Source organism: Lynx canadensis, chromosome B4, assembly GCF_007474595.2.
Source record: "Lynx canadensis isolate LIC74 chromosome B4, mLynCan4.pri.v2, whole genome shotgun sequence".
Lineage (NCBI taxonomy): Eukaryota > Metazoa > Chordata > Mammalia > Carnivora > Felidae > Lynx > Lynx canadensis.
The window spans coordinates 131,758,185-131,783,071 of record NC_044309.1 but is presented as its reverse complement, the minus strand read 5'-3'; the positions used below and the strand labels follow the sequence as shown (position 1 = coordinate 131,783,071).

The 24,887-nt window shown below is 58.1% G+C and overlaps 1 protein-coding gene across 1 annotated transcript; it reads left to right on the top strand.

Annotated features, from left to right (window-relative positions):
- NPTXR (neuronal pentraxin receptor) lies at nucleotides 1–24,426 on the top strand. Its single transcript, XM_030322316.1, has 6 exons — nucleotides 1–52; nucleotides 1,142–1,947; nucleotides 14,364–14,589; nucleotides 16,845–17,092; nucleotides 19,642–19,821; nucleotides 20,162–24,426. The coding sequence occupies exons 1-6, from the start codon at nucleotides 1–3 to the stop codon at nucleotides 20,384–20,386; spliced, it is 1,737 nt and encodes a 578-aa protein (XP_030178176.1). The 3' UTR covers nucleotides 20,387–24,426.
- The last annotated feature ends 461 nt before the right edge of the window (nucleotides 24,427–24,887 follow it).

Genomic DNA, 24,887 nt, shown 5'->3' with positions numbered 1-24,887 from the left:
ATGAACATCCACAGCCTTCTGAATGCCCTTCCAGCCCTGGGAAGCCACGCTGGTCAGAAAACGCCTTGTGGAAAATTGGAGGGGACCTGAACTGTGAAGAATGGTATGATTTTCTTTGAAGTTTTTAATTGCAAAAGTTCATTTGCAACACAATATATATCTATAGACATTTTTGATAGGAGAAAGTAAAAGTCTCCTCAACCACCCCCACACCACAGCTCACTCCCATTCCTTCTGGTTCCTTCTAGCGCCTGGTCCACCTGCTCACCGGGGTTTTGCCTTCCTAATATAGACTGCAGTGGGAAGAGGGGGTCTTCTCTGGCACCCCTCAGGATTCAGAAGAGGAAACTTCTACTACCCTCTGAGATCACAGGAAGTTTTTGTTTCTTTGTTTTTCCACTGTGTGTGTGTGTGTGTGTGTGTGTGTGTGTGTTGTGTCCTGTCGTGTTTTGTTTGTTTGTTTTGTGGGAGTGGAGGGGAGTGAACTCTACTCCTTCTTTAGCTTGGGGGTGGCAAGTGACAGGCAGGTGGCCACCGTATAGGAAGAAGGTGGCTCAAAATCTCCAGCCCCCTGTCCCCAACACTGACCTCTTTTCTTCTTCTTCTTCTCCCCACGCCCACCCCACCTCCGTCGCCCAGCCTGAGTCCGGTCAGAAGCGCCTGAACTCAAACGCTGTTCCAGCGCATCCTAGCTGTGTGACCTTGGACGGCGACCTGACCCCAGTGGGCCTCGGTCCCCTCATTTCCACGGGGAGCACGTCCACCGTGAGGCTTAATTGTGCCCGAGCTTGTAGCTCGCTCGGCACTGGGCCCGGCACGAAGAAAAGCTCCCCGCGAGGTAGCTGTCGGCATCACGGGTTCGGGGAGGGGGCCGGAGCACCGGAGCGGGGCGGGGGGGTGGGAGTGGGGGTGGGGTCCCCAGGGCGTCCCGCCGCGCGGCCATCGCGTCGCCGCCCCCGGCGCCGGGCGGCCGGGCGGCCGGGCTAAAGCTCTCGCCGGCGCCCCGGCCTCGGCGCCCGGCACGGAACGGGTGCGGGGCTGGGCCACGGCCGGGCCCCGGGGGAGCCGGCGGGGCGGGGCCGCCGCGCCCGCTCCCCCTCCCCGCCGCCCGCCGCCTTCTCCTCGCGCCGCCCGGGCTCAGAGCGGCGGCAGCAGCGGCCGCGGCAACAGCTCCGGCTCCGGCTCCGGCTCCGGCTCCGGCTCCCGCTCCGGCTCCCGCTCGGCCCCGCGCGCCCGGGCCCCGCGCCCCGACCCCGCCGCCGCGCCTGCCGGGGGGCCTCGGGCGCCCCCGCCGCCCGCCTCACGCTGAAGTTCCTGGCCGTGCTGCTGGCCGCGGGCATGCTGGCGTTCCTCGGTGCCGTCATCTGCATCATCGCCAGCGTGCCCCTGGCGGCCAGCCCGGCGCGGGCGCTGCCCGGCGGCGCCGACAACGCCTCGGCCGCCTCGGCCAGCGCCGCCGCCGCCGCCGCCGCCGCCGCCGCAGCGTCCCCGGGCCCGCAGCGCGGCCTGAGCGCGCTGCACGGCGCGGGCGGCTCGGCCGGGCCCCCCGCGCTGCCCGGGGCGCCGGCGGCCAGCGCGCACCCGCTGCCGCCCGCGCCCCTCTTCAGCCGCTTCCTGTGCACGCCGCTGGCGGCCGCCTGCCCGTCGGGGACCGAGCAGGGCGACGCGGCGGCCGGCGAGCGCGAGGAGCTGCTGCTGCTGCAGAGCACCGCCGAGCAGCTGCGCCAGACGGCGCTGCAGCAGGAGGCGCGCATCCGCGCCGACCAGGACACCATCCGCGAGCTCACCGGCAAGCTGGGCCGCTGCGAGAGCGGCCTGCCGCGCGGCCTCCAGGACGCCGGGCCCCGCCGCGACGCCATGGCCGACGGGCCCTGGGACTCGCCGGCCCTCATCCTCGAGCTGGAGGACGCCGTGCGAGCCCTCCGGGACCGCCTGGACCGCATCGAGGTGAGCGCCGCGCGCGCCGTCGGGGGCGGGCGGGCGGGGGTGGGAGGGGCCGCTCGCGGGCACCCCGGGGAGGCCGGCCGTGGCCGACGCCGTGACTGAGGCTCAGGGGCCGCGCGGGAAAGGCTCGTTCCGCTCCCCTTTTCCTCCAGGCACCCTCCGCCGTAAGCCTCGGTTTGGGCTTCTGCGAAATGGGCGTGAGTGCCCGCTTGTACTGAGGATTTAGTAAAATGTAGGTGTATGAAATGCTTGGCCCGTCCTAGGGCCTCCTTAAATGCCCGTTTCATTTCTTTCTTCCAGACCCCCCCCCCCCCCCCCCCAACGCAGGACCAGTCCCACTCACTTCCTGTGGTCAGGAGATAGGAAGCGCTGTCCAGGGGACTGGGGAACCTGCTGTCCTGCCGAAGAGCAGGGAAGGGAGTGTCCCATAAGCCAAATCCGGCTGCCCCTCAGTGCTTCCCATCCCCGTACCCCGCCCCCCGCCCCCGCCCCGGGCCCAGACCGCGGGGCCCAACCGCAGGAACTTAGGTAGCGCTGGCCTAGCCTCTACTGCCGGGCACCCAGCAGCTCTGGGGTGGGGACTGACCAGAGAACAGGCTCTCCCGCGGGCTCCTTCTCCACACACCCCTTTCAGCGGTCCCTGGCTCAGGTCAGACACAAGGGATGTAACAAAGGGAGTAGGCTCTGGGCTGTGGTGTGATTCCGCCACCAGTGGTTTCTCATTTGAAGTCTCCAGACCCTCTACCTCCCTGTGAAAACCCATTTGGGCCCCCCCGGAGCGGGAGCTGGGCAGACTAGGAAGGACAGACAGCTGCAAGACACTGACCACCCCCCAGCCATCCGTGATTTCCAGATGGCAGGGAAGGGGGTTAGCAACAAAACGGAGTCTGTGGAAAGAGACGGGGAGAAAGAGGCCAAAGGCTCCTTTAGCATTTTCCCCCAACCGGGTGCACCTGGCGAAGGCAGAGGGAGGAGAGGCTGGAAGGAAGGGAAGGCAGAGGGAGGAGAGGCTGGAAGGAAGGGAAGGTAGGGACTCCCCCCTCCTCATGGCTCTCGCAGATCAACCTCCGGCCCAGCAGCACCAAATGATGCCTGTGTGGAAGGTGGGCCATTGCCGTGGCCCAGTGGCCCTCCAGGGAGTCTGTGCAGGTGTCAGCACCCGCCTCTGGGGGGGGGTCGGCGGGGGGGGGGTTGTCACATGGCAGCCAGGCCATCACAGCCAGCCCTGTCATCTTACTGGTGAGACACTTGGGGCTCAGGGCCCTCCTAAGGTGAGTGACAGAGGAAGGAGGAGAGCCCAGGAGGCTTGTGTGCCAGGCCAACACCCCCTGTTCCTACTTCACCTCTGGGGCATTTCTAGGATGCGAGAGCCAAGAGCAGGGAGATAATCAGAGAAACACTGAAGCGCAACTGTGAAGGGGAGCCTCAGTTTCCCCACCCGTGCAATGGGGACAGTAATGTCACCTGCCTCGTCGGGGCGTTAGGAAGATGAAGTGAGTTCATCTTTGTGAACGGCCCAGAACGGCGTCGGGCAGAGATGTGCTCCATGAATTTGAGCGATGGCTATTTTTATCATTAAGCAATCATATTGCTAATTTTTCAAGTAGCCAAAGATCAAAATGGGAACAACCCCCCCCCCTTTTAGGAAAGAAGAGTTTATTAATGTCAAAAAAAGAAAAAAAAAGATTCGGTTTTCAATAAACTTCCTCTTGCCTGCCCCAGCCCCTGCCTCCACACCCAGATGGCACCGTGGTCCCTCCCACGTCTGGGGCTGGCAGGGCTGGGCTTGCCCTGGACCTGTTCCCCCAGCACCTGTGCATTTGGCAGGGTGGGCTCCCCTCCAGTTAGCCTGCTGAGGTTGGGGGGGTGGGGATCCTGGCGCCTGGGATTTGTCACCAGACCAGCCTCCCGGGTTGGGAGAGCCCTGGCTTCCCTACACACGCCCCTCCTGCTTTCTGAGCGCAGTAGACTTGGAGGCAGGAAGGCGGGGGTCTGCTTGCCCACCAGATCTGCCTTCTGGGCCTGGCAGCCCCAGAGCCAACCTCCCTGGGGTCTTCGGGAGGGACTGGGGTCTGGACCCTGACAGTTGTGGGGTCAGACTCCTGAGCTCAGCGGAACCGCGTGCTCTCTTTAGCTACTGTCTTCTTCCTCCCCTCTCTTCATCCGATATCCTCAAAAGCTTGCCCCCGGATTCTCAGGGTCTGTTTTCTCGCCACTCACCTCTCTCCCCTTACAGCTCGCTGAACGTGCTCTGGGGCCGTCACCCAAGACGATCAATTGAATGGGAACGATTCTGTCCTTACCTTGATGAACGCCTCTCCAACATCTGACCCCAGTGATCATTCCCTCCTAAAGATCTCCGGGCCCTTGGCTTCTAGACACCTCTTAGCTGCTCTTCCTCCCTCTCTGCTTCTGTGTCCCATTTCGGGGTCCTCCTCCTTTATCGGTCGCACCCCTCCTGGCTCTCTTCTCACTTTCCCTGGGTGAACTCAGCCACACCCGGAGGCTCCCAACGCCCAGTCCGCTGTGGTGCCCCAGCCAGCTTTGTCCAGCCCAGGTTTCTTTCCGGAGCTCCAGACCGGTAGATCCAACCGCTTCTTGAGCACCTCCTTCTGGACGTCACACTGGCCCCCTGCCCTCATGGTGCCCCAACCTGGACTCCGGTCCTCCGCCGACCCGCTTTTCCGGTGTGCTCTGATAAGCCATGGTTAGTTCCTGCCCTGCCCTCCTTCCAGTCGACCTCACCTCTCTCTCGCAGCAGCCTCCTCAGTTGTCTCCCACTCCAGGCACACCCCTCCATCCATCTTCCTTAAGCCCCAAGGATCTTCCTTAAGCCCATCATGGGGCTTCCTCATGGTGCAAACCCCTCAGCCTGCTCCCAGGCCCTCATTACAGAGCTGGCCCGTCTCCCATTTCCTTCTTGCCTCTGCCCAGATTACCCCCAGAGTAGCCATACTCATCAGCCAAGAGTCTGCTCTGAGGACACCTCCTCCCAGAGGCCCTCCCTGATCGCACACTGACCTTTTCCTACCCCCATTCCTGCTCCCACAGCCCTCTGCGCATCCCTGCCCGTCCCCACCTGGCACGTCTCTGTATCACCCTCTCCCTCACCCCACCAGCCCTCTACCAAAGGGGAGGGAAGGTCACACTGGCCCAGCCTCTCCTCGAGGCCTCAAGTGAGAACCCTGTTTGTGAGCCTAGGAGAAATTATTTATCTTCTTGCCTGTGTTTTTGTTTTTGTTGTTATGGTCGTGGCTGTTAATGAAAAAAAAAGTCAAAATGTGTTCTGGGGGGAAAAAATCGCATTTAATTCCACCATTTCATCCATTTTTTCAGCCCCTTCTGGTCCTTTATCCAGATGTAGACATTGTTCCAGAATTACCGGTTGCTGGTAATTACCATTTTAATGATGGCCATGATATGCTGGAATCTATCTCTGGCTCCACCATCCATCACTGCTCTGACCGTCTCTTCTCTTTTGCTGGAGATGTAGGTTGTTCCTAATTATTTTTCTTCTAGATGCTCATTGCAGGATCAATTTCATGCAGATAGTTGTTTTTTTTTTTTTTTTTCTTTTGAAGTCTGTTGAATTATTTCTTTAGGCTGAATTCCCAGGAGAGGTATTACTGGGTCAGGGGATATTGATTTTTTATGGCTGTGGCCAAGAACCACTTTCCAAAAGGGTTGAACCATTTACATGGCAACCAGCCACGCATACATGTTCCAGGGTTCCTTTTTTTTTTTTTTTGCATTAATTTAATGTATGTGGAAAATGAAGCTTTCAGATTGATTCCATCAGCAGTTCTTTGTTTGACTAAACCACATCCTTAACCCGGCCTAGCAAGCTAGTCGCCTGCCTCCATGTTGGGGTGGAAAGATGGGGGTAAGGAACACCCTGACAATGGTCACAGGGGACCCTGGCCTTGATAACAATTATAGCTCATGCTTGCTGAGCACTTACTGTGTGTCAGGCACTGGGCATTATCTCATTTAATCCTCATCAAATCTCCATAGGGGAGGTAACCATTTCATCCCCCTTGTACAGATGAGGAAACCAACGTTCAGAGTGGTTAAGCAATTGGCCCAAGGTCGCACAGCAGGGGAGCCTGTCAGTGTCTGGTTCCAGAGCCCTTAGTGGGCATCATTTTCTCTAGATCCATCTGGAGAGGTCAGACCTCACCTACCTTCAGGAAGAGTGGGAAAGGCCGGTGGGGGGCAGGGCCTCTTGCTAGACGGTGCCCCGGACCGTTTCTGTGTCAGAGCCCCCAGAGCCAGAGTGATGAGGGCCAGTCCCCAAAGGCTTGTCCTGCCGGCGGCAGGACCGGCAGAAGGCTCACGTGGCGGTTTTGCTAATAATAAATAACAGTATTAAGTAACACTGATTAGCTCATTCAGTCTTGGGCCCTGTGAAATGGGCTGTACACGCTCCCCTCTTACAGATAAAGGCGTGGAAGAACCAGAACCCGACAACCCGCCCCACCCCCGCCCCACCCCTCCCCCACCCCCACCTCACCCCACCCCCACGCGCCAGCTTCGGCTTCCGCTCCGTGAAATGATACAGCGGGCCAGATGTTCGCGAAACACCTTTCAGCTCGAAGTGTTCTCCGAGGTAGTGCGGCTGGTGGCATAAAGTGGAGTTCTTTTTGCTTGTGACTCTAAGCTCTTTACTTCCCTCTCTGTTTTTTTTTCAGTTTTCTAATCTGTAAAGTGGGTGGAAGGGGGGGAGGCTGGATCTGGGCCCGGCCCTTTGGGCTCTACGTTGGGAGTTCTTGGGCGGATGCCTCCTGCTTAGGGATTGGCGGTGGCGGGGAGGGGGGGTAGAGTTGAGGGCGGTTACAAGTGTGTGCGCGGCCCTCACCGAGCCCCCACCCACCCACTCCCAGGCCTCCAGTTTCTGAGGGAAATCTGCAGAGAAACACAGCGCCTTAGAGAATCTATCGGTGCCTTTTCTAAAGTCACTGCTCTGTGAGGGCTGCTTCCCTGACCCTACCTCTTTTGGCCGTGAAGGGGGCTGGCGCGCTACAGCGAGAGGGGTTCTGCCCGTCGGCCTTCTGTTTGAGGATATGGATCCTCGGTGCCCACCAGCCACCTGCAGCCCCAGATGGCGCCTCTCCCTGTGGCTGGCCTCCCCCATCTCTAGGTGATACAGTCCCACTGCACAGCCCTTAACCCCTACTCCTGCCTGTGCCACGCCTTTGTCTAGCAAGACACCGGGTGTTAAAAACCCCGGTTCTGCCACCTGTTTGCTGTGGCCTTAGAAAATTCCTTCTTCTCTCTGATCCTCAGATTCTCCATCTGTCAGATGTAAGGGGTGCGCACGGCGCTCCGAGGAGCCAGCTTGCCCCGTCGTACGGTGCCCTGGTGGCCTCCCGTCCCTGGCAAGCCTTGCCCCAGGGGAGGAGGCCCTTCCTGCTGTTGCAAGCTCGGCAGGCGCTACGTGAACAGAAGGCAGCACCTAACCTGGGATTTTTTTTTTCTTTTGAAGTATATCTTCTGTTTGACGTACGTAAGAGCTCACGTCTCTCACTTACAAAACACACAGATCTTAAATGTGCAGCTCAGTGCACACTTACGTGTGGACGAGAGCACCGCTCAGATCGAGAGCGGGACATTTCCAGTGTCCCTGAAGGCTCCTCTGGGACCCCTGGAGTCCCTACTTCCCCAGACTGCCGCATCCCTTTATGTCTGGTGTTTCTGTTGTACGTGATGGCTGACATTTGATCGTGGGGCAGGTGACAGTGGCTTGTGATTTTTTTCATGTCGTGTAGTGTTTTGGTGCATAGACACGCCTACATTTACTCACCCCTTCCCCTGTGGATGGACATCCGGGTGTTACAAATAAGGCTGCCACGAACATTCTTGTGACATCTTTTGGTGGTGATAAGCCCTCATTTCTCCTGGATACATCCCCAGGAGTGGGTGTCTGGGTCCCGGGAGAGACATTTACGTAGCGTTTAGGAGGTGATGCCAAACACTTTGCCGAAGTGGCAGTAAGCGTTTACATGCCCACCTGTGTGTGAAGCTTGCCAGCCTTGGTGTGGTTATTTTTAAAACCCTCCCCGTTCTGGTGGGCGTGCAGTGAACTTACTGTGGTTTTAATTTGTGTATCTCTGATGACTCACGACGTTGAGCACCTTTTCTTCTGTTTATTGGCCATTTGGTGGAGTCCTTGCCTATGGGAGGCGGAAAAAGGTCAGGCAGGGGCTGGCGCTCCTCACCAGGTGACAGTGTGGTGGGGTTCCCCGAGGACAATCTCGGGCGCACGGTCCCCCCCATAGAACTCTAGCGGCAGGGGCTGAGACAGCCAGCCCGGGGTGGAGACACTTATGTGCCCCCACATGCCCCTCATTTGACTCCAGGGGAAGCTGAGGCCCAGAGAGCCCGAGTGACTGAAGGCCACACAGCACGGCAGAAGCTGAGATGAGCTCACAGCCAGGATTTTCTATTAAAATGGGCTGGGAGGGGGGAAGGGGAATCCCCAGTCTTTGCTGTAGATGTTTGGCCCCGGGCCCAGAAGTATGTGGACAAGCAGGGCCCGAGAGGGGATTCTGTGGCAGTGCAGCCCTGGACAGGGAGCACTTGAAGGGAGAGGCAAGGGAGCCTGGGGTTGGGGGTGACCTATCACTTAACTCTGAGGCCTCAGAGCCCAGGACCGAAGACCAGTCTGGCCTCTATGGCCTGCTTTCCTGCCCCTTCGCCGCTGGGTACGTTGGAGACTCAGGGCCTGCTGGGAGAGGCCTGCCCTGACTCACCTTGACCCCTGCCGCCCCGCAGAGCCCGTGCCTCCATGAGGGCTCTCGTGCTGTCACACCCCCCCCAGTCTGCCTCCCCCCCACACCCCCGCCCCAGCTGGGAGCACGGCCCATGCCCGGTGCAGGCCTCGTCCACCTCTGGAGCCATTGCACCTGTCACTCAGGAAGAGGCAGCAGGGCATAGGGCACCCTCTGTGCCAGCCTTTTCTAGGGGCCTTCCAACTGAGTCCCCATAAGCACCATGGGACTTTTAACTGCTCCCATTTCACAGGTGAGGACACGGAGGCTCAGAGGGGTTGACCTTGCCCAGGTCACGCGGTGGGGATTTCCCTCTTGACAGCCGGCTCCAGGCCCCCACCCCCCGCCCCGCACAGTCACTACTCACTGTGCTCTCCTGCCCCTCAGTAGCCGCAAATAATAATAATGGTTATAACCATTTATCAGTCACTCATCGTGTGCCAGTCTTCACGTACGTTCTTTCGTTTTGTCGTTACTTATATTCCAGAAGGTAGAGACTATTATTATCCCGTTTTATTTTTTTTTTTTCATTTTTTTTAAAGTTTATTTTTGAGAGAGAAAGACAGAACGTGAGCGGGGGAGGGGCAGAGAGAGGGGGAGACACAGAATCCGAAGCGGGCTCCAGGCTCCAAGCTGTCAGCACAGAGCCCGGTGCGGGGGTTGAACTCACGAACCGCGAGATCATGACCTGAGCCGAAGCTGGACGCTTAACCCACGGAGCCACCCAGGCGCCCCATTATCTCCATTTTAGAGTTGAGGAAAGGAGTTGAGCAGCTTGTCCAGGGCCACAGATCTAGTAAGCGGGGAGCCTGGGAATGACGCTGGCCCGTCTGATGTGAGTCGTGCCTGTGCTCGTGACATCGAGTCGCCACAGCGTATGTGGATGGGTGGACGAATGAGTGAGGGAGGGACTGAGTGAATCGAGACCCTCAGTCTCTCCACAGAAGCCCTCTTTCTTCTCCCTTTGGAGCATCTTAGATCAGGTGTGGGGAAAGCTGCCATCTGGAGGGTGAGCAGGCTTTGGCGGGGGGAGGTGGGGTGGGAACAGGAAGTGTGTTCTTAGCAGAAGGAACAGAATGTACGGAGGCCCTGGGGTGAGAAAGGAGCTGGGGGCCGTTGGTGACTTTAGGTGGGAATGAAGTGTAGCCTGCAGGGGTGGGGAGTGAGGGCTGAGCGTAGAGGGGCTGGGACTTTATCAGTGGGGGAAGGGAGCTGTTGAAGGATTTTCGGCAACATGGTTGGATTTGCAGTTAGGCGGCTGCCCCCGGCTGCAGTGTGGAGAAGGGCCGGTGTAGGAGCCGAGGTGACGGTGGCCCGGACTAGAGAGGGACAGAGGAGCCAAGTAAGGCTACCATTAAGATTCAGGGTTAGATTCTACGCTCAAAGACTGCTTTTGGACTTTTGCCTGTTTTGTTTTTTTTTTATCTTGAGAGAGAGAGAGCCAGCGAGCAGGGGAGGTGCAGAGAGAGAGAGGGAGAGAGAGAATCCCAAGTAGGCCCCACACCATCAGCGTGGAGCCCGACGTGGGGCTCAAACCCACGAACTGTGAGATCATGACCTGAACTGAAACCAAGAGTTGGGCATTTAACCGACCGAGCCACCCAGGCGCCCCTTTCCGGCTTTTGTTTTTGTTTTTGTTTGAAAGAAAATCAATGCAGAGTATCTGAGACCTACACGCAGGTATGAAGAACACCGTCCAGGTAGGGATCCAGGCTCAAGAAGAACCAAAACATTTACAGCCAGCTCACGCCCCGGAGAGCCTCCCAACTCCCAGCCCCAGACCGCCCACCCCCGAGAGAGGGTCACCTCTGTCCCGAACTTGTATCCTTCTCCCCCCTGTGTTTCTTCCTGCTTTTACAAATCCATGATCCGGTTTGGAGTCTTTGCAACTTTGTATAAACGGTATGTAGCTGTTTTCTGAGACTTGCTTCTTCTCTCACTGTAATGGTTAAACAGACAGATTTATGGTCGGCGTTGGAGCAGGGTGGGTCCCTTCAAGAGATAATCAAGTAGTAATAATAATAATATCATCCACACTTGCAGAGCCCTTCGTAGGCCAGCTCTACCCTAAGGGCATTATGTAACTCAATTATCACTAATATGCTAGGAGGTATTATTGCTGTCCCCTTTCGGCTGGGAAAACTGAGGCACAGCAGCTGTACATAAGGTCACCGGGCTGGTGGAACCGAGCTGAGCCCAGCAGAGTCACACGAGACTCGGGGGTGGTCAGGTGGGGAGGTGAGTGAAGCTGGTTCTTTTCCACCCGCCCGGGCTGCCCCTGGAGCCGGGCCCTGCGTGGTCCGGGGGGCGGGGGGGCTGGGGGTGAGCTGTGCACTGAGGTCCAGCACCCTCCCTCTGCTCCCCACAGGAAAGGAACAGACCCCACGTGGGGACAAGGCGGCTGGGGTCTTCTCTGCATCCTCCCAGCCTCAGAGCCACCCGGCCTGGGCAGGTCCCTCCCATCCGGGCCCCCTCTGTGAGGCTGCCGCCCCCCCTCCCCCCCCCCCCGCCACGGTCTCACATAGCCTGCCAGACCCTCCCAGCCTTTTCGTGGCCACTAGAACCACTTCCGCTGGCCCCCCTGGCAGGCAGGGCGGCCGGCATCGTGCCCACTTGGCAGCCCGAGACCCACACTGCGAGCGAAGAATGGGAACAGCTTCTGGAATCAGAAGGGCCTGGGCTGGGGCTCTTGCACCTCACTGTCTCAGTTCCTCCATCTGTAGAGTGGGCCTCCTCACCTCCCCAGATCGCCGAGAGGGCTGTGAAGTGTTCGCGTGGTGCTTCCCTGGTGCGGGACCTGGCACGCAGTAGTGACAGCAGTGACGGCGGCGAGGACAACTCCTCTGCCCGCCTCCTCCCTGCCGAGCGCTAATGAGCCCAGCCCGTTAGCGCTGAGCTGGACCGGGACCCCGGCGCTGGCTCAGGGCCTGTGCGCTTACACCGAACCCCACGCAGACTCCCAGCGCAATAGCCTGTGGGCTCGGAGCCCCCCTTTTCCTGCCTCTTCGGGACCTGAGTGGGGGGTGATGGCATCATCATCCCTCCCCCCCACCCTGGGCCAGGGGCCCGATTGGCATCAGCCGGGAGCCCACGCGGCAGAGCCTAAGCCCGCAGCAGATGGGGAAAGTGGGGGGGAGTCGTGTTCTTCTGATTCAGACACTGGGGTGGGGAGGGGGCCGCACACGATCTGGAGAGCCCACCTCCTCCCTGGCCTTCCTGCCGGTGGCAGAGCTGGTGGCTCCGACAAAAGAACAGCTTGCACGCCCGCTCACCGCAGCGTCTGTGTAAATAGCACTAGACGTCCTGTTCCTTCCTGCCAGGCCCCTTCTCCCTCCGCGGGAGGAGGACGCTTTGCTAGAGAGCGCCAGAGGTATCGGCTTTGCCCGGCCCCGCTGCTGTAGAAAATTCAGAAGGACCTCTGCCTCAGTTCCCCCATCGGTGAAATGGGGGCAGTAAGAGTACCAACCAAAAAGGGCGGCTGTGAGGACTGAGGAGTAAATACGCGTGCAGTGCCAAGGATGGGCCTGGCACGCGGTCTCACTCAGATGTGTGCCCTTCGTGCCAAGCTTGGCACTGTCAAAAGAGGGAAACTGAGGATAGAGGGTGCCGGAGCCCAGAACACCCAGCCAGAGCCCCGCCCCCCCCCGGCATTGGTCCAGGGAAGCTTCTGGAGGTAGTGAGCTCTTCGTTGGCCGATATATCCAAGGCTCACAGTTTGCGTTCTGCTCTCATAGTCCACGAGGGCCTGTTACTGCTCTCTGCCATCGTTACATCTGTCCTGGGGCTGGTTGTCCCCATTTTACAGAAGGGGAAACTGAGGCTTTGTTTTCAGTCACCCAGAGTCAGGATTCGTAGGCACCCAGGGAGTCAGCAGGAGCCCTCCAAATAGGACATGGGAGGTTCGTGTAACGGGTGGGGTCAGGTGCGCTCGAGCTGCTCATCCCTCGCCCGCCCACCTCCCTCGGCCTGCAGCCCAGCCCAGCCCGGCCGGCCAAGCAAGCGACTACACAGAGGACGGACGGATGGATGGCTGTGCCCCCTTATGTGGGACGTGGTGGGGGATAAAGGTGGCTTGGTCTGGGTCCTTCTCCTGCCCACCGTCATTTAATCCTGACCACAGCTCGGCAAGCTGGGCATTCCAAGTCCTTATTTTATAAATGAGGGAAAATGACCCCAGAGAAGTTAGCCCACCTGCTCCCATTCTCAAGGTGGAGTGACAGAACCACGCGTCAGTCCCCCTCCCCCAGCTCCTCAGCGTAAGGTCCTGGTAGCTTCTCTCAGGCACCGCCCTCCCCCACCCCCAGCGCTTTGAGGCGGGGGACACGTTTACCCCCTCATCACATGGCCAGGAAACAAGGCTCAGAGAGGCGAAGGGATCCACCCAGTCTCACCCAGCAAGTGGGCTGGGCCAGTGGGGGCCAGGGAGGGGTGCTTGCCCCAAGCCGAGGGGCCGTCCCTGCGAGGCACAGGGCACCTTGGTTGTCCATTTGACCCTCAGCTGTCTCTCCAGCACCCTGTGCCCTGCCCGCGGTAGGCGCTCACCATTTACTCGCTCACTTACAGATTCGTGAGAACTCAGTGAGCTCGGGTCTGGGGCTAAGCCTGCGGACAAGGCCCGGGGCTGACTGAGCGGGAACTGCCTGGGCCTCTGGGGATGTGGAGGAAGCCATGGGGACAGAGAAGGTCTAATTTGGCTCCTAGAAGCTCGCTGAATTATTAATTTTCTACTGATGCTCCCGGTGCCTGCCAGAGACTACGCCCTCCCAGAGTCTGGACGTGTGGCCTTGCCTGCCTTCTTCCACCCCAGAAGGGGCTTCCTCCAGCAGGAGAGGGGGAGGAGAGCCACCCCCCCCCCGCTGGCTCCTGTCTCAATTCTCCTGCCCCCTGGGGTCTTAAGACAGGAAAAGGGGGACTCTAAACACTTCGTCCTCACCCCAGGCAGGATGAGGGTGTCAGAGACCAGCTTAGAACACTCTGCCCTAGACAGTAATTGCAATAACCAGGCTCTGTTCATTGGCGTTAACTGCCCAATCGTCCCCCAACCCTTCTAAATAGATACGCTTGTCCCCTGTTGCTTGTGAGGAAACAGGGGTTCAGAGAGGTGGAGGCATTTGCCTAGGGTCACACAGCAGATTGGTTCTTGAGCTGGATTTGGGCCCCGGGTTGTCCGACTCCAGAGCCTGTGACTTGAACCACATGCTACTCTGGAATGGGCGCGCCATTGCAGCTCTATTCCAGAAGCCCCTGGTTTGTGCCCCTGCATCTATCTGCCCAGTGCCCACGCAGAGCCTCTCACCGTCTTAGAGAAGCTGGCCAAGTGAATGAGTGAAGACTATCCATTCCTTTAAAGACCCATCAGTGTCCAGTCTTTCAGTTAAGAAGGACTCAGCAGTGGCTCTCAGCCCCGATGGCAACATCAGACCCACCCAGGGGAGCTTTCAGAGCTCTCCACTGCCGGCCCCCCGACCCCACCATAGGCCGACATGTTCTTGAGGTCAGCTCACCATCACTTTGCATATGGAGACGCTGAGGCTCACCTGGGGTCAATCACCAGGGGTGGGTGGTAGGCATCTCTGAGCCCCGTGTCTCTTTCCTTCCTCCCTGCAAGTGACCTCACATGCCCCCCTTTTTTTCCTGCCCCGTAAGCAGCAGGAGCTCCCGGCCCGTGTGAACTTCTCAGCCGCGCCAGCCCCTGCGCCCGCGGTGCCCACCGCCCTGCACTCCAAGATGGATGAACTGGAGGGCCAGCTGCTGGCCAAGGTGCTGACCCTGGAGAAGGAGCGCATGGCTTTGAGTCACAGCAGCCACCGGCAGCGGCAGGAAGTGGAGAAGGAGCTGGACGCGCTACAGGACCGCGTAGCCGAACTGGAGCACGGTGGGTCCTGGGCCCCGCAGAGGGCATAGCAGGCGAGGCCTTGGTTCTCAGATGGGTCCTCAAAGTGGCAGATTCACTCGAAAACGTTTTTATGCTCTCCAGAGGCTAAAGCTAGGTGGGATGGCGGGGGAGGAGGCTGCAGAACCCAAGAGGGTGAGAATAATTGGGGAGTATCATCAGGATTATTATTTTTAACGGTTAACGTTTTCTGGCACTTACGTTCTGGGAGTGGGCTAAGTACGTGACACGTCAGCTGGGTTAACCTTCACAAACCACACAGGGATGGTGTGTTATTATCCCCATTTCACAGAAAAGGAAACCGAGGCTCAGAGAGGTCAAGTGACTTGTCCAACGTCACACAGCCAGTGAATGGTGGATCTGAACCTCAAAGTGGGTCTCCTGCCAAAGTCCGTGCATTTAGCCACCCCACAAAATGGCACCTTCAGTGAATCCGGATTTTGTCACTTGTTAAACACCTGGGCCTGGCGCTTCCAGGGGTCAGGGTAATGGGTAGTCCACGGGTATGAGCATCAAGGGGACCTGGCTCCGGGCTCCACAGCTGTCACTGGCTTGCGCTGAGACTTTTGAATTTTGCTTCCTTTCCGCAGGCCTCGTTTTTCTCATCTGAAATACGGGGATTTAGGACTCAGGAGGTCTCAGGGAACTTTCATCTTTGAAACCTTGGGAGGAACATCGTGTAAGAGGCTTACAGACAAGTTAGGGGGGGATCCTGAGTAATTATCCGGGACTGGCTTAGATGGGGACAGAAGTTTCAGAGAAGGAAATCCAAGAGGCTGAAGGAGGTGAGCCTCAAGCTAGTCCTTGCAGGGAGAGGTAGAGTCAGTTGTGGAGTGGAGGGGCCATAGCAGGGGCACAGCTGAAGGCAAGGCTTGGCCTGGTGGGTTTCCGGCTGGAGCACAGAGACAAGAAAGGCAAACTCATCCCTCCCCAGTCCTGCCACTGGCCCCCCTATACTGCATCTTCTAAGGGATTGGGGGAAATGCCCCCTCCAGCGGCTGTCGGGCAGAGAAGAGGGAGGCAGCTAGGCTAGATGTCTGTATGCCTGTGGACTTCCTCATCTATGAAACAGGCTTCAGGGGACCGTCACCGAGCCCCTTCCTCTCTTACCATGATGCATCATCACATCAGCCTTCACCCCAAGCCCCAGCCGAACCTGGGAACCTGGGCCCACCATTCCCAGCCCTAACCCCCTAACCCCAGCCCTCAACAACCAGCTGGAAGAGGGGAACTCCTATCCCAGAGGTGGGTGTGGTGGGTGTCACCCCCCTGCCCATGGAGATGGTGACTCCCCAGTCTGCCCCCGCAGAAAGCCCTCTAATACTTAAGGCATAGAATCCCTGAAACTCTGTGCTGCCCTGGATATCAAGGAATGCCAGGATGATCCTGTTAAGATCCCAGCTTTGCCACTTGCTAGCTGTGTGGCCTTGAGAAGATTACCCAATCCCTCCGTGCCAAGGTTGCCTCATCTGTAAACTGAGGATTACAACAGTGTCCACCTCATAGGGCTGTCATAAGAATGAAGGAGGTCATGTATGTAAAGGCTCTTAGGACAGTGCCTGCCATGCAGAAGGCACTGTAGAGCGCTTGTCAAATAAACAGGCAAAGGGGGGCACCCGTGTGGCTCAGTTGGTTAAGCGTCCCACTTCGGCTCAAGTCCCGATCTCACAGTCTGTGAGTTCAAGCCTCGCATTGGGCTCTGTGCTGACGGCACAGAGCCTGCTTTGGATTCTCCGTCTCCCTCTCTCTCTCTCTGCTCCTCCCCTGCTCATGCTCACTCCCTCTCTCTCTAAAATAAATATTTAAAAAAGTAAACAATAGGCAAAGAACCCCAAACAATGATCATTGGAATAGTTAACATTTGTCGAGCATTTACTCTGGGCCAGGCCCTTTACATAGTTTGTCCCACTCAACCCTCACACAAGCCTGAGAGGGAGGAAATCTTATTTATGCCATTTTACTGAGCAAACTAGGGCCGAGAGAGGTGAGGTTGAACTGTGGAAGGTCATGTGGCTGGGAAGTGTGGAGCCAGGATTTGAACTCAGGACGTCTCAGGTCCAGAGCCCTTGGACCTTAACCACACCCGTCAACACAATGGCAGGGTAGAAAAGGCTGCAAATGCATCTGGTACATGGCAGATGTCCAGGGACTCGTAGCCCTCATTCTACAGTCCGCGCTGCCCATCCCCATCAGTGGCCACTGATTCCCACCATGACCACCTTGCCCACCCCCCTCAGGGTCCTCAGCCTACAGCCCCCCAGATGCCTTCAAGATCAACATCCCCATCCGCAACAACTACATGTACGCCCGCGTGCGGAAGGCGCTGCCTGAGCTCTACGCCTTCACCGTCTGCGTGTGGCTGCGGTCCAGGTCGGGTGGCAATGGCCAGGGCACACCCTTCTCCTACTCCGTGCCCGGGCAGGCCAATGAGATTGTGCTGCTGGAGGCGGGCCACGAGCCCATGGAACTGCTGATCAACGACAAGGTGAGTGGAGGCTGGGCAGAATGGGAGGAAAGTGGGGGGCCGGGTGACCCTTCCAGGAGCACCTGCACTGTGCTGGGTCCCAAGCCTGCGGGCCCTTTGAGTTCTCCTGCTCAGCAGCTTCAGCACATGTGAAATGCCTACTGTGTGCCAGGCTGGGTTCTAGGAGTACAAAGACAAGCCAGACCTGGGGCTGGCTGCAGAGGGGCCTGGATCCGAGAACTGTAAGTGATGGCATGTCCATTTACAGAGGAGACCTGTGGGGCTTCCCCAGTGACCCAGCTGTGGGAACATGGCTACAGATGTCTGCCCCAGGGCGCTGTCTCTCTCACGGGCAAAGAGAGAAGCCAATGAGGCCCAAGGACCTACTTGGGGAGGGAGCGCTGGTGGACTCCTTGCCCCCGTCCTCCTCTGCAGCTCCCCCTCTGCCGCCCTCCTCATAGGGAGAGTAGAATGGGCCATGGTCAGGCCTGAACGCTGGATTTGAATTCTGGTTCTGCTGCTTACCCTCTGTGTGACATTAGACTGGTCACTTACACGCCCCGTGCCTCAGTTTCCTCATCCGCCAAGGAGGACTGGCAGTAGTCTCTACCGTGGGGTTGTGGTGAGAAATGAGTGGCTTACATACAGGTAAAGGGGCGTGAGCAAGCCTAACATTTAACAAGCTTTGAGCCACGTGAGCTGTTGTTATTATTCCAGGCCCAGTGCTCATAAGCACTTTACTCACATTATCACCCTTGACCCTCCCAACAGCACTGGGAGGTAGGCACCCTTATCATTACCATTTTGCACATGGAGAAGCTGAGGCTCAGAGAGGGCAAAGAATGCACACAGGCCCACACAGCTGGTGAAGGGGTGCTGATATGATTCACGGTTTGGGGCTGCAGAAACCCCCCGTGAACCCCTCCACCGTTCTGTCCTTGGGCCACCCATCTTCCCCATGCCTGGACCCCCAGCCCCACAGCCCTCCCTGCGCCTATCTGCAGGGCAGGACAAGGACATGGGGGAGTGGTGTGGCAGGGGCACGGTGATTGAGCAGAAGAGGGAGTGTCTTATCCCCCTCATTCCCCTCAAATATCCTCCTTCGCCTGCCATATTGCTTTGGGATTTGCAGCCATGGTGGTCTTTTAAGACCCCCCCTGGAAATGTAGGCACCACCTACCACACCCACTCGTGACCAGCCCACAGCCACATAGATCTGCTAGGAGTGGTTGTCACCCATCAGAACCCAGCTCGCAGGAGGTGTCTTTCATGGGTGTCCTGGAGGAGGATGAAGGAGGAGGAGATGGGCCCAGGGGACAGGAGTTTCTCTTGTAGCCCAGTAGGTCTTAAGAAGCCTAGGGTAGCTGGACAACATCTAGATCCTGCTGCCATGTCCCCTTCATACACCCCCTGGCTGCCATCCTTGGCCCTGCGCAAACTCAGCACTCAGGTCTCTGTGGAAAGGATTCAGCACCCTGGACAGGGCAGTGAACAGCGCTGTTCCAGGAAGTTCAAGAGTCCTTTTGAGGGTCAACTTCAGGGATTACTCACTTCTCCTTTGATTCCAGCCTCTTAGCCTTTGATGCTACTGTGCCCCCAACTTGCTGGGATGGTCAGATGCATTGTCCTTCCAGATGTGTTCGAATACCGTATCTGCTGTTCCCACACCTGCCTCTTCCTATGGGCCTTCACAGCCTCTGTACCTCCCAAATGGCCCCTGGTCTTTTGTCTTGTAATGTTGCCCTGAAGCTCTTCCCTCCCGTGCAGACTCAGACTCATTTATAGCTGAGACCGGATCCATATCCCCAGTGTCCAGAACAAGGCCTGGCCCCAAGCAGGCCTCAGATAGTGTTGTATTCAAGTGTGATCTCAGAACTAGGTGATGAAAGAGCCCCTCGGGAGTCCCAAATCCATAGGCAGCAAGTACCTTTCATCTCACGGGCCAATTTGAATCAATCACCAGCGGCTTTCCCAGAGCCCCGTGGTAGGAAAGATCCCGAGGCTGAGCCTAGGTTAGTAATTGATTAGCCATGTCTGCCTTGGGTGGAGGAGCCAGAGGTGGCCACACATTTGCCACCCTTTGCCTGACCTCCTTACTTCACAGATGAAGACCTGAGGCCCAGGGAGGAAAGAGCAGCCTCCCCAAGGTCCCACGGGAGGTTGGTTGGGAGAGCCAGGGCTGGGTGCCAGTGCCCAGCCTCAGAGTCCAAGGCTCATTCCGCCACTGCCAGTGTGAGCCCAGCTGCGTGCCAGGCACTGTGTGAGGTGTTCAGAGATGGTGAGATGTGGCTCCTGCCCCGCACCCTGTAAGAGGGTGAATAAACTAGCTGGAAACACCTGAAAACCAGTACCAAAGAGTCCCTTGTGATCTGAGAGAAGCTGCCTGGTTAAGTTGTGGGGAAAGAAGAAACAGGGGTCCGAAAGATGCTGGGCTGGGAGGAACGGGAGGGTCAAGCCTTGGGCCAGTCCCTGGAGAGAAGAACACGGGTCTCCTGGTCCCCCCGCCTCCTCACTGGTCCAGCCTTGGGACTGTGGCACCTCTGACCCGGGGTCACGGGACCTATGTCCAGGTGGCCCAGCTGCCTCTGAGCCTGAAGGACAATGGCTGGCACCACATCTGCATCTCCTGGACGACGAGGGACGGCCTGTGGTCTGCCTACCAGGATGGGGAGCTGCAGGGCTCCGGTGAGAACCTGGCTGCCTGGCACCCCATCAAGCCACATGGAATCCTTATCCTGGGCCAGGAGCAGGTAAGGCTCAGGGTGGTATGGGGGCATGAGGCCTAAGTGGATATCTCACTCACCCAGGGCCCCTGAGAAGGAGGGGTTAGGTAGAGGGACCCTAAGAGCACAGCAGTGATCACTCAGTCTGACCCAGCCATTCTGCAGGTGGGCAAACTGAGACCCAGAGAGACTAGAGACCTTCCCAAGGGGCTGGAACCTTGGGGACAGGGCTGGAACTTGGGGACGGGGCTAGAACTCTGGGGACGGGGCTTCAGCAGGACCTGGGCCCTGATTGAGTCAGCCTGCCTGTCTTTCCCCCTGCCTCACTCCATGTCTCTCTCCTTTCTCTGCTCCTCTCTTGGCCCAGGATGCCCTGGGTGGCCGGTTTGACGCCACTCAGGCCTTCGTGGGTGACATCGCCCAGTTTAACCTGTGGGACCACGCCCTGACACCTGCCCAGGTCCTGGGCATTGCCAACTGTACCGGGCCACTGCTGGGCAACGTCCTTCCCTGGGAAGACAAGCTGGTGGAGGCCTTCGGGGGTGCAAAAAAGGCTACCTTTGATGTCTGCAAGGGGAGGGCCAAGGCATGAGGGGCCACCTCATCCAGGGTCCCTCCCTTGCCTGCCATTTTGGGGACCTTATTTGGGGGGCACACATTCCCTCCTCAGCCTACCCACACACTGCCCCCCCCTCCTGCCCTGCTCCTGGCCGTGCCTCCTGTTTCCCCCACCTATACCTACACCTCCAGAATGCCCTGCCCTGCTATGGCTGTCCCCTACCCCCACTTGGACGGGGACAAGCAGCTCAAGCCAACAGGTCAAGCCTGGGGTGAGTCCAGGACCTGGTGGAGGGTGGTAACAGTGCCCACAGCTCTGTCCGCTCTCTTGGCATTAGACTAGAGCTGTCTCTTACCCCCACCCACCCTGGCCCATCAGCCATGTCTGATTCCGCTGATCTCAACAGCACATCCCACCGGGTTGGGGGGGGGGCGGCGGGAAGGGCCTGTATCTCAGTGCTCCTGTCCCCCATGCAACAGGCCCGGCCCCATCCCCTTCAGGGCCACAACAAGCTCTAGAGCTGTCCCCTCAGCCTAGAAGGGCATGACAGAGACATAGGAGACTCAGACTCACCCCTCCTCCATCTTCCCACCAGTTGCCCCTGAAGGGGCAATGGGATCTTGATGGAGCCTCCCGCACCCTCTCTTCTTACTCTTTCCTTGTTTCTTTGTGTGCAGTGGTTTGAATGTTGGTTCCACGCCTGGCCCACCCCCACCTCAATTTCCAGGACATTCCCTTCCCAGCTCCAGCCTGAGGGATCAAGACCCTAGGAGGCCAAAAGGCCATAGTCACCCCTTGTGCTCGCCCACATGTGTGCTAAGTGGCAGGTCCCCTCTCCTCCTCCGTGCCCAGGACAGGACCTGGGCCACTTCAGCCTGGCCTAGGAGCAGCTTGAGGCAGAGGCACTGCGCCCTGGGACCCAGGCTATGGCAGAGTCGCATTACCTAGCCCTTCTGCATGGCCCTGCAGCCTCTGGGGGAAGGAAGGCAGGAAGGAACTGAGCAGGCAAAGAGGGGAGAAGGGTGGAGTGGTGTGCAGAGCGCTGGATGAGAAGGAGGAACCCATGGTTCCTAGCCAGCCCTGCTGCTAACCTGCCGTGTGGCCTTCTGTAAGTCCCTGCTCTCTCTGGGCTCGTCTTCCTCATTTGTGAGCTGAGGCCCTTGCTGTGGTCATTGCTGAGAGCTCTCCAGATCAAACGTGAGATTGTCTGTGATTCCACGTGGACAGGGTGGGGCCAGCCTGAAGCTGCCTAGCAACCAGGGGACGTAGCAGGGGTAGATTCTGAGAGTTGGCAGCAGATGGGATCTGGCTGGGCATGGGTCAGGGTCAGCAGCTGGCTCCAGAGAGTCAGGGGCCAAGGCAAGGGACTAGCTAGGCAGGCCAACTTCATGCACAGATTGTAAAAACCAGCTTTTCTGGATTCCAACACCCACCCCCCCCACCCCCCGCCCCGCCAGCCTGGCACCCTTGCCTGTTTGAGAGTGTCTCACCCTGAGTCCTCACCGATTCCCCCAAGAGAGTAGAAGGATGTAAAAGCTGAGTTAAAGCCACCCAGTCTGACCTCTTGCTTGTATAGCTGGGGAAGAGCTCAGAGAGGTCAAATGACTTGCACAGGATCACAGAGCCCAATGGGGCAGAGCCAGGACTAGAACCCAGGGCTTCTGAATCCCTCTTCAGGGCTCTTCCCCTCCTATGCCATTCTGCCTGTCCACGAGTGTCTTCGAGTCCAGCCTTCGCCTGAGAGGATGGACGTTTGGGAGGTCAGAATGCTTTCCAACACGAACATCTTCCCTGATGACGCACAGAAACATCTTGGCGTCTGGCCCCGCCAGGAAGTAGGGGGGAGGACAGGTGTGATCTCCAGGCACCCTGGCAGGAGTGGAAAGCTGAAAAGGCAGGTGTCCCTTCTGCCAGTCACCTACCAGGTGTCTGGGCAGCTGCAGGCTACCGGGCTCAAGCAGGTACAGGTGCCTTTTGTCCCGCTTTCTGTTCCCCGTCTCTGCTCCCCGCCAGCACGTAACCTGAGGCATGAGCTGTAGGCTGTGGGGCCGTTGCTGTGGAGGCTTCTCCAAAACTTGTTGCCGCCACCTCCCAGATCCTTGTTTCCATTTCAAGAGCACAGATAGACCGTTGGGCACCTCCAGCCCAGCTCCCCCTAGAAGAAGCAGCGATGGCGCGCTTCTGCCAGACTGCTGAGACCTAGGTTGCCCCGGTAACAGCCAATGACATCAGCCCAAGTGCTGGGTCAAGCGTCTCTTAATGACATATGCTGTTGCTGGGGTGACAGCGGAATTCAGAACTCCGATTTAGGGGACACTGGGCCTTATTGGGCTTCTGTTATTGTTTTTAAGGAAGCAGCTTTTGTGGAGGCCTGGGGGGAAAGAAAGGGTCTTAGGAGGAAAGTGACAGAACTTGTTTGATGGCCGAGCCCACCCAGAGGCGTCCTCCCAAGTCCTTTATGCTTTGTCATGGTCATAATGAGACATCTGACCTCGGTCCTGTGCTGAGTCACCCTGGTCAGCCCTCCAGAGGGAACAGGAGCAAACCCGAGGCGTCAAGGTGCAGACCGTGAGTCCGGGCCATCGGCGAGTGGCCTGGGTGACCATTCCCATTCCAGGAAGATGCAAGCCTGGTGTCCCCACCCCTCCTTCATCCAGGGACCGCTCTTCACCTCTGCCCAACGCCTGCCGTTTGGACTCCAGTTTTGGTCTTGTTCAGCTGCTCCTGGGCACAGCCGAGAAGACGGGGAAGGAGGAGCTAGAAATGTCGCTCGGTTGCGTCCCTGAGCTGCTGTGGCTAACGACGGTGCCAGGGCCCGTGTTCCTTACAACCTTGTCAGGCGCTGCGCTGAGCACCTCGCATCATCTCATTTATCCTCCCAACACAGTTATGAGGTTGGAACGGTTTGGGGCCCCGTTATACAAGGGAGGGAACTGGGGCACAGAGAGGTTAAGTAACTTGCCCAGTGTCAATCAGCTGGCAGAAGATGGAGTCCAGCGTTCAAACCAAACAGGTTGCAAAGGCACGGGCGCCCCTGCTCTCTGTAGGGAGTGACACTTAGCATCGTTGCTCCGGGTGGATTTTGGCCTGAAGAGATGCTTGACCCCATTCACTACCCTCACAGGGTTTGTGATGGAGGCAGAGGCCCGGGATGGGCTGGCCCCAGGGCCAGGGTCCCCTTGGGTGAAGCCATGGGAGGGGTCTCAGCCCCTTCAGGGAACATGTACCTCTGAAGTGTGCCCACCACCTCAGCCCTCCTGGCTAGAGTTTCCAGGAGAAATGAAAGGGAAGAGGAAGCTGGATAGTCTCCCAAGTGTCCCAGGCAGGGAAGGGGGAAAATGATGTTTCTCAAACTCCTGCTTTGGGCCAAGCCCTGCGCCAGGTGCTTCACAGCTCTTATCTGCCAGATCTCCCCACCTTTGTGGCACGTTGTACCCCCAGTCAACATCCCAAGGGGGCTGATCACCTTGCCATAATTGTGCGTGACCTTGGACCACAGCTTTGGGCAGGAAGGATTCTTCAAGAGGCCCACGCCTCGTTTTACAGATGAGGGAAGGTGAGCGCCCCTCAGGGCCACCTGGCCAGGACCCTTGGAGACCTGATCTCAGCTTTCTGACTCCCCACAACGCAGTGGCCCCTACCCCCGCCCCCCCCCCAAAATTGGGTCCCTGCTCCTCTACATTTCCCAGCACCTTGCCCTGAGCATACTGGAGAAGGGGTCCCCTCCCAGAGATGGGATCATTCTCTTCCCCTCTGTCACAGCTGCCTGCCACCCCAAATCCCACCTCACCCCTGCTGGGTGGGGAAGGGGCTCGTGTGGGCCCAGGCTGAGCAGTGAGTGAGCGCGTCCAGCTGTCCGACACTGTGAAACTATTGTACCCTCCTGGTGACCCACCGCCCCCTTCTCCTTGCCCAATTTTGTACATAAAGTGACATGAGATGCAACGTGTGTGTGTGTGTGTGTGTGTGTGTGTGTGTGTGTATGTGTATGTGTGTGAACTATGTCATGGGTTTTTGTTACTTTTTTGTTTTTGTAAATTTGAATGTTCAAAATAAACAATGTTTACTCTGAGGCTCTTCTTCCAACGGTGAGCTAGCCTGGGGTGCCGGGCGGGACAGAGCAGGTGGTACGTTGATGTCCCACAGCCGCACCCAACCCCACTTTTGCCTCTCAAACGAAGAGTCCTGCCAGCTCCCAGGTGCAGACACACCCCGTTTCCCAGGATTTATGCAGGAAGGATGTAAGTCCCACATGGAAAGTGTCCCAGTTCTGATAACTGGGCTTTGGCCTCATTCCCGACATCCCATCCCCACCTCGTGCCCCAGTTTTGGGAACCAGGTCCCTGACTTGTTCCCTGAGACCCAGTCTGCCTGAATCACTTGCCTGGACCCCCAGAGCCTTGCTTCCCTTGGGTCCTAGAGAGATGGGGTAGGAGAGAGGGAGGGACTCGGTTGTATTTCAGCCTGCCCCTGCTCCACAGTCTACCTGGATCTCTGTGACTCGTTCGGCCTCTAGGCTGGACTCTTAGTGTCA

Coding starts and splice junctions, on each gene's coding strand:
- NPTXR (XM_030322316.1), top strand. CDS start 1: ATGAACATCCACAGCCTTCTGAATGCCCTTCCAGCCCTGGGAAGCCAC. Junction 53..1,141: donor AGCCCTGGGAAGCCACGCTG/GTCAGAAAACGC, acceptor GCCCGGGCTCAG/AGCGGCGGCAGCAGCGGCCG. Junction 1,948..14,363: donor ACCGCCTGGACCGCATCGAG/GTGAGCGCCGCG, acceptor CCCCGTAAGCAG/CAGGAGCTCCCGGCCCGTGT.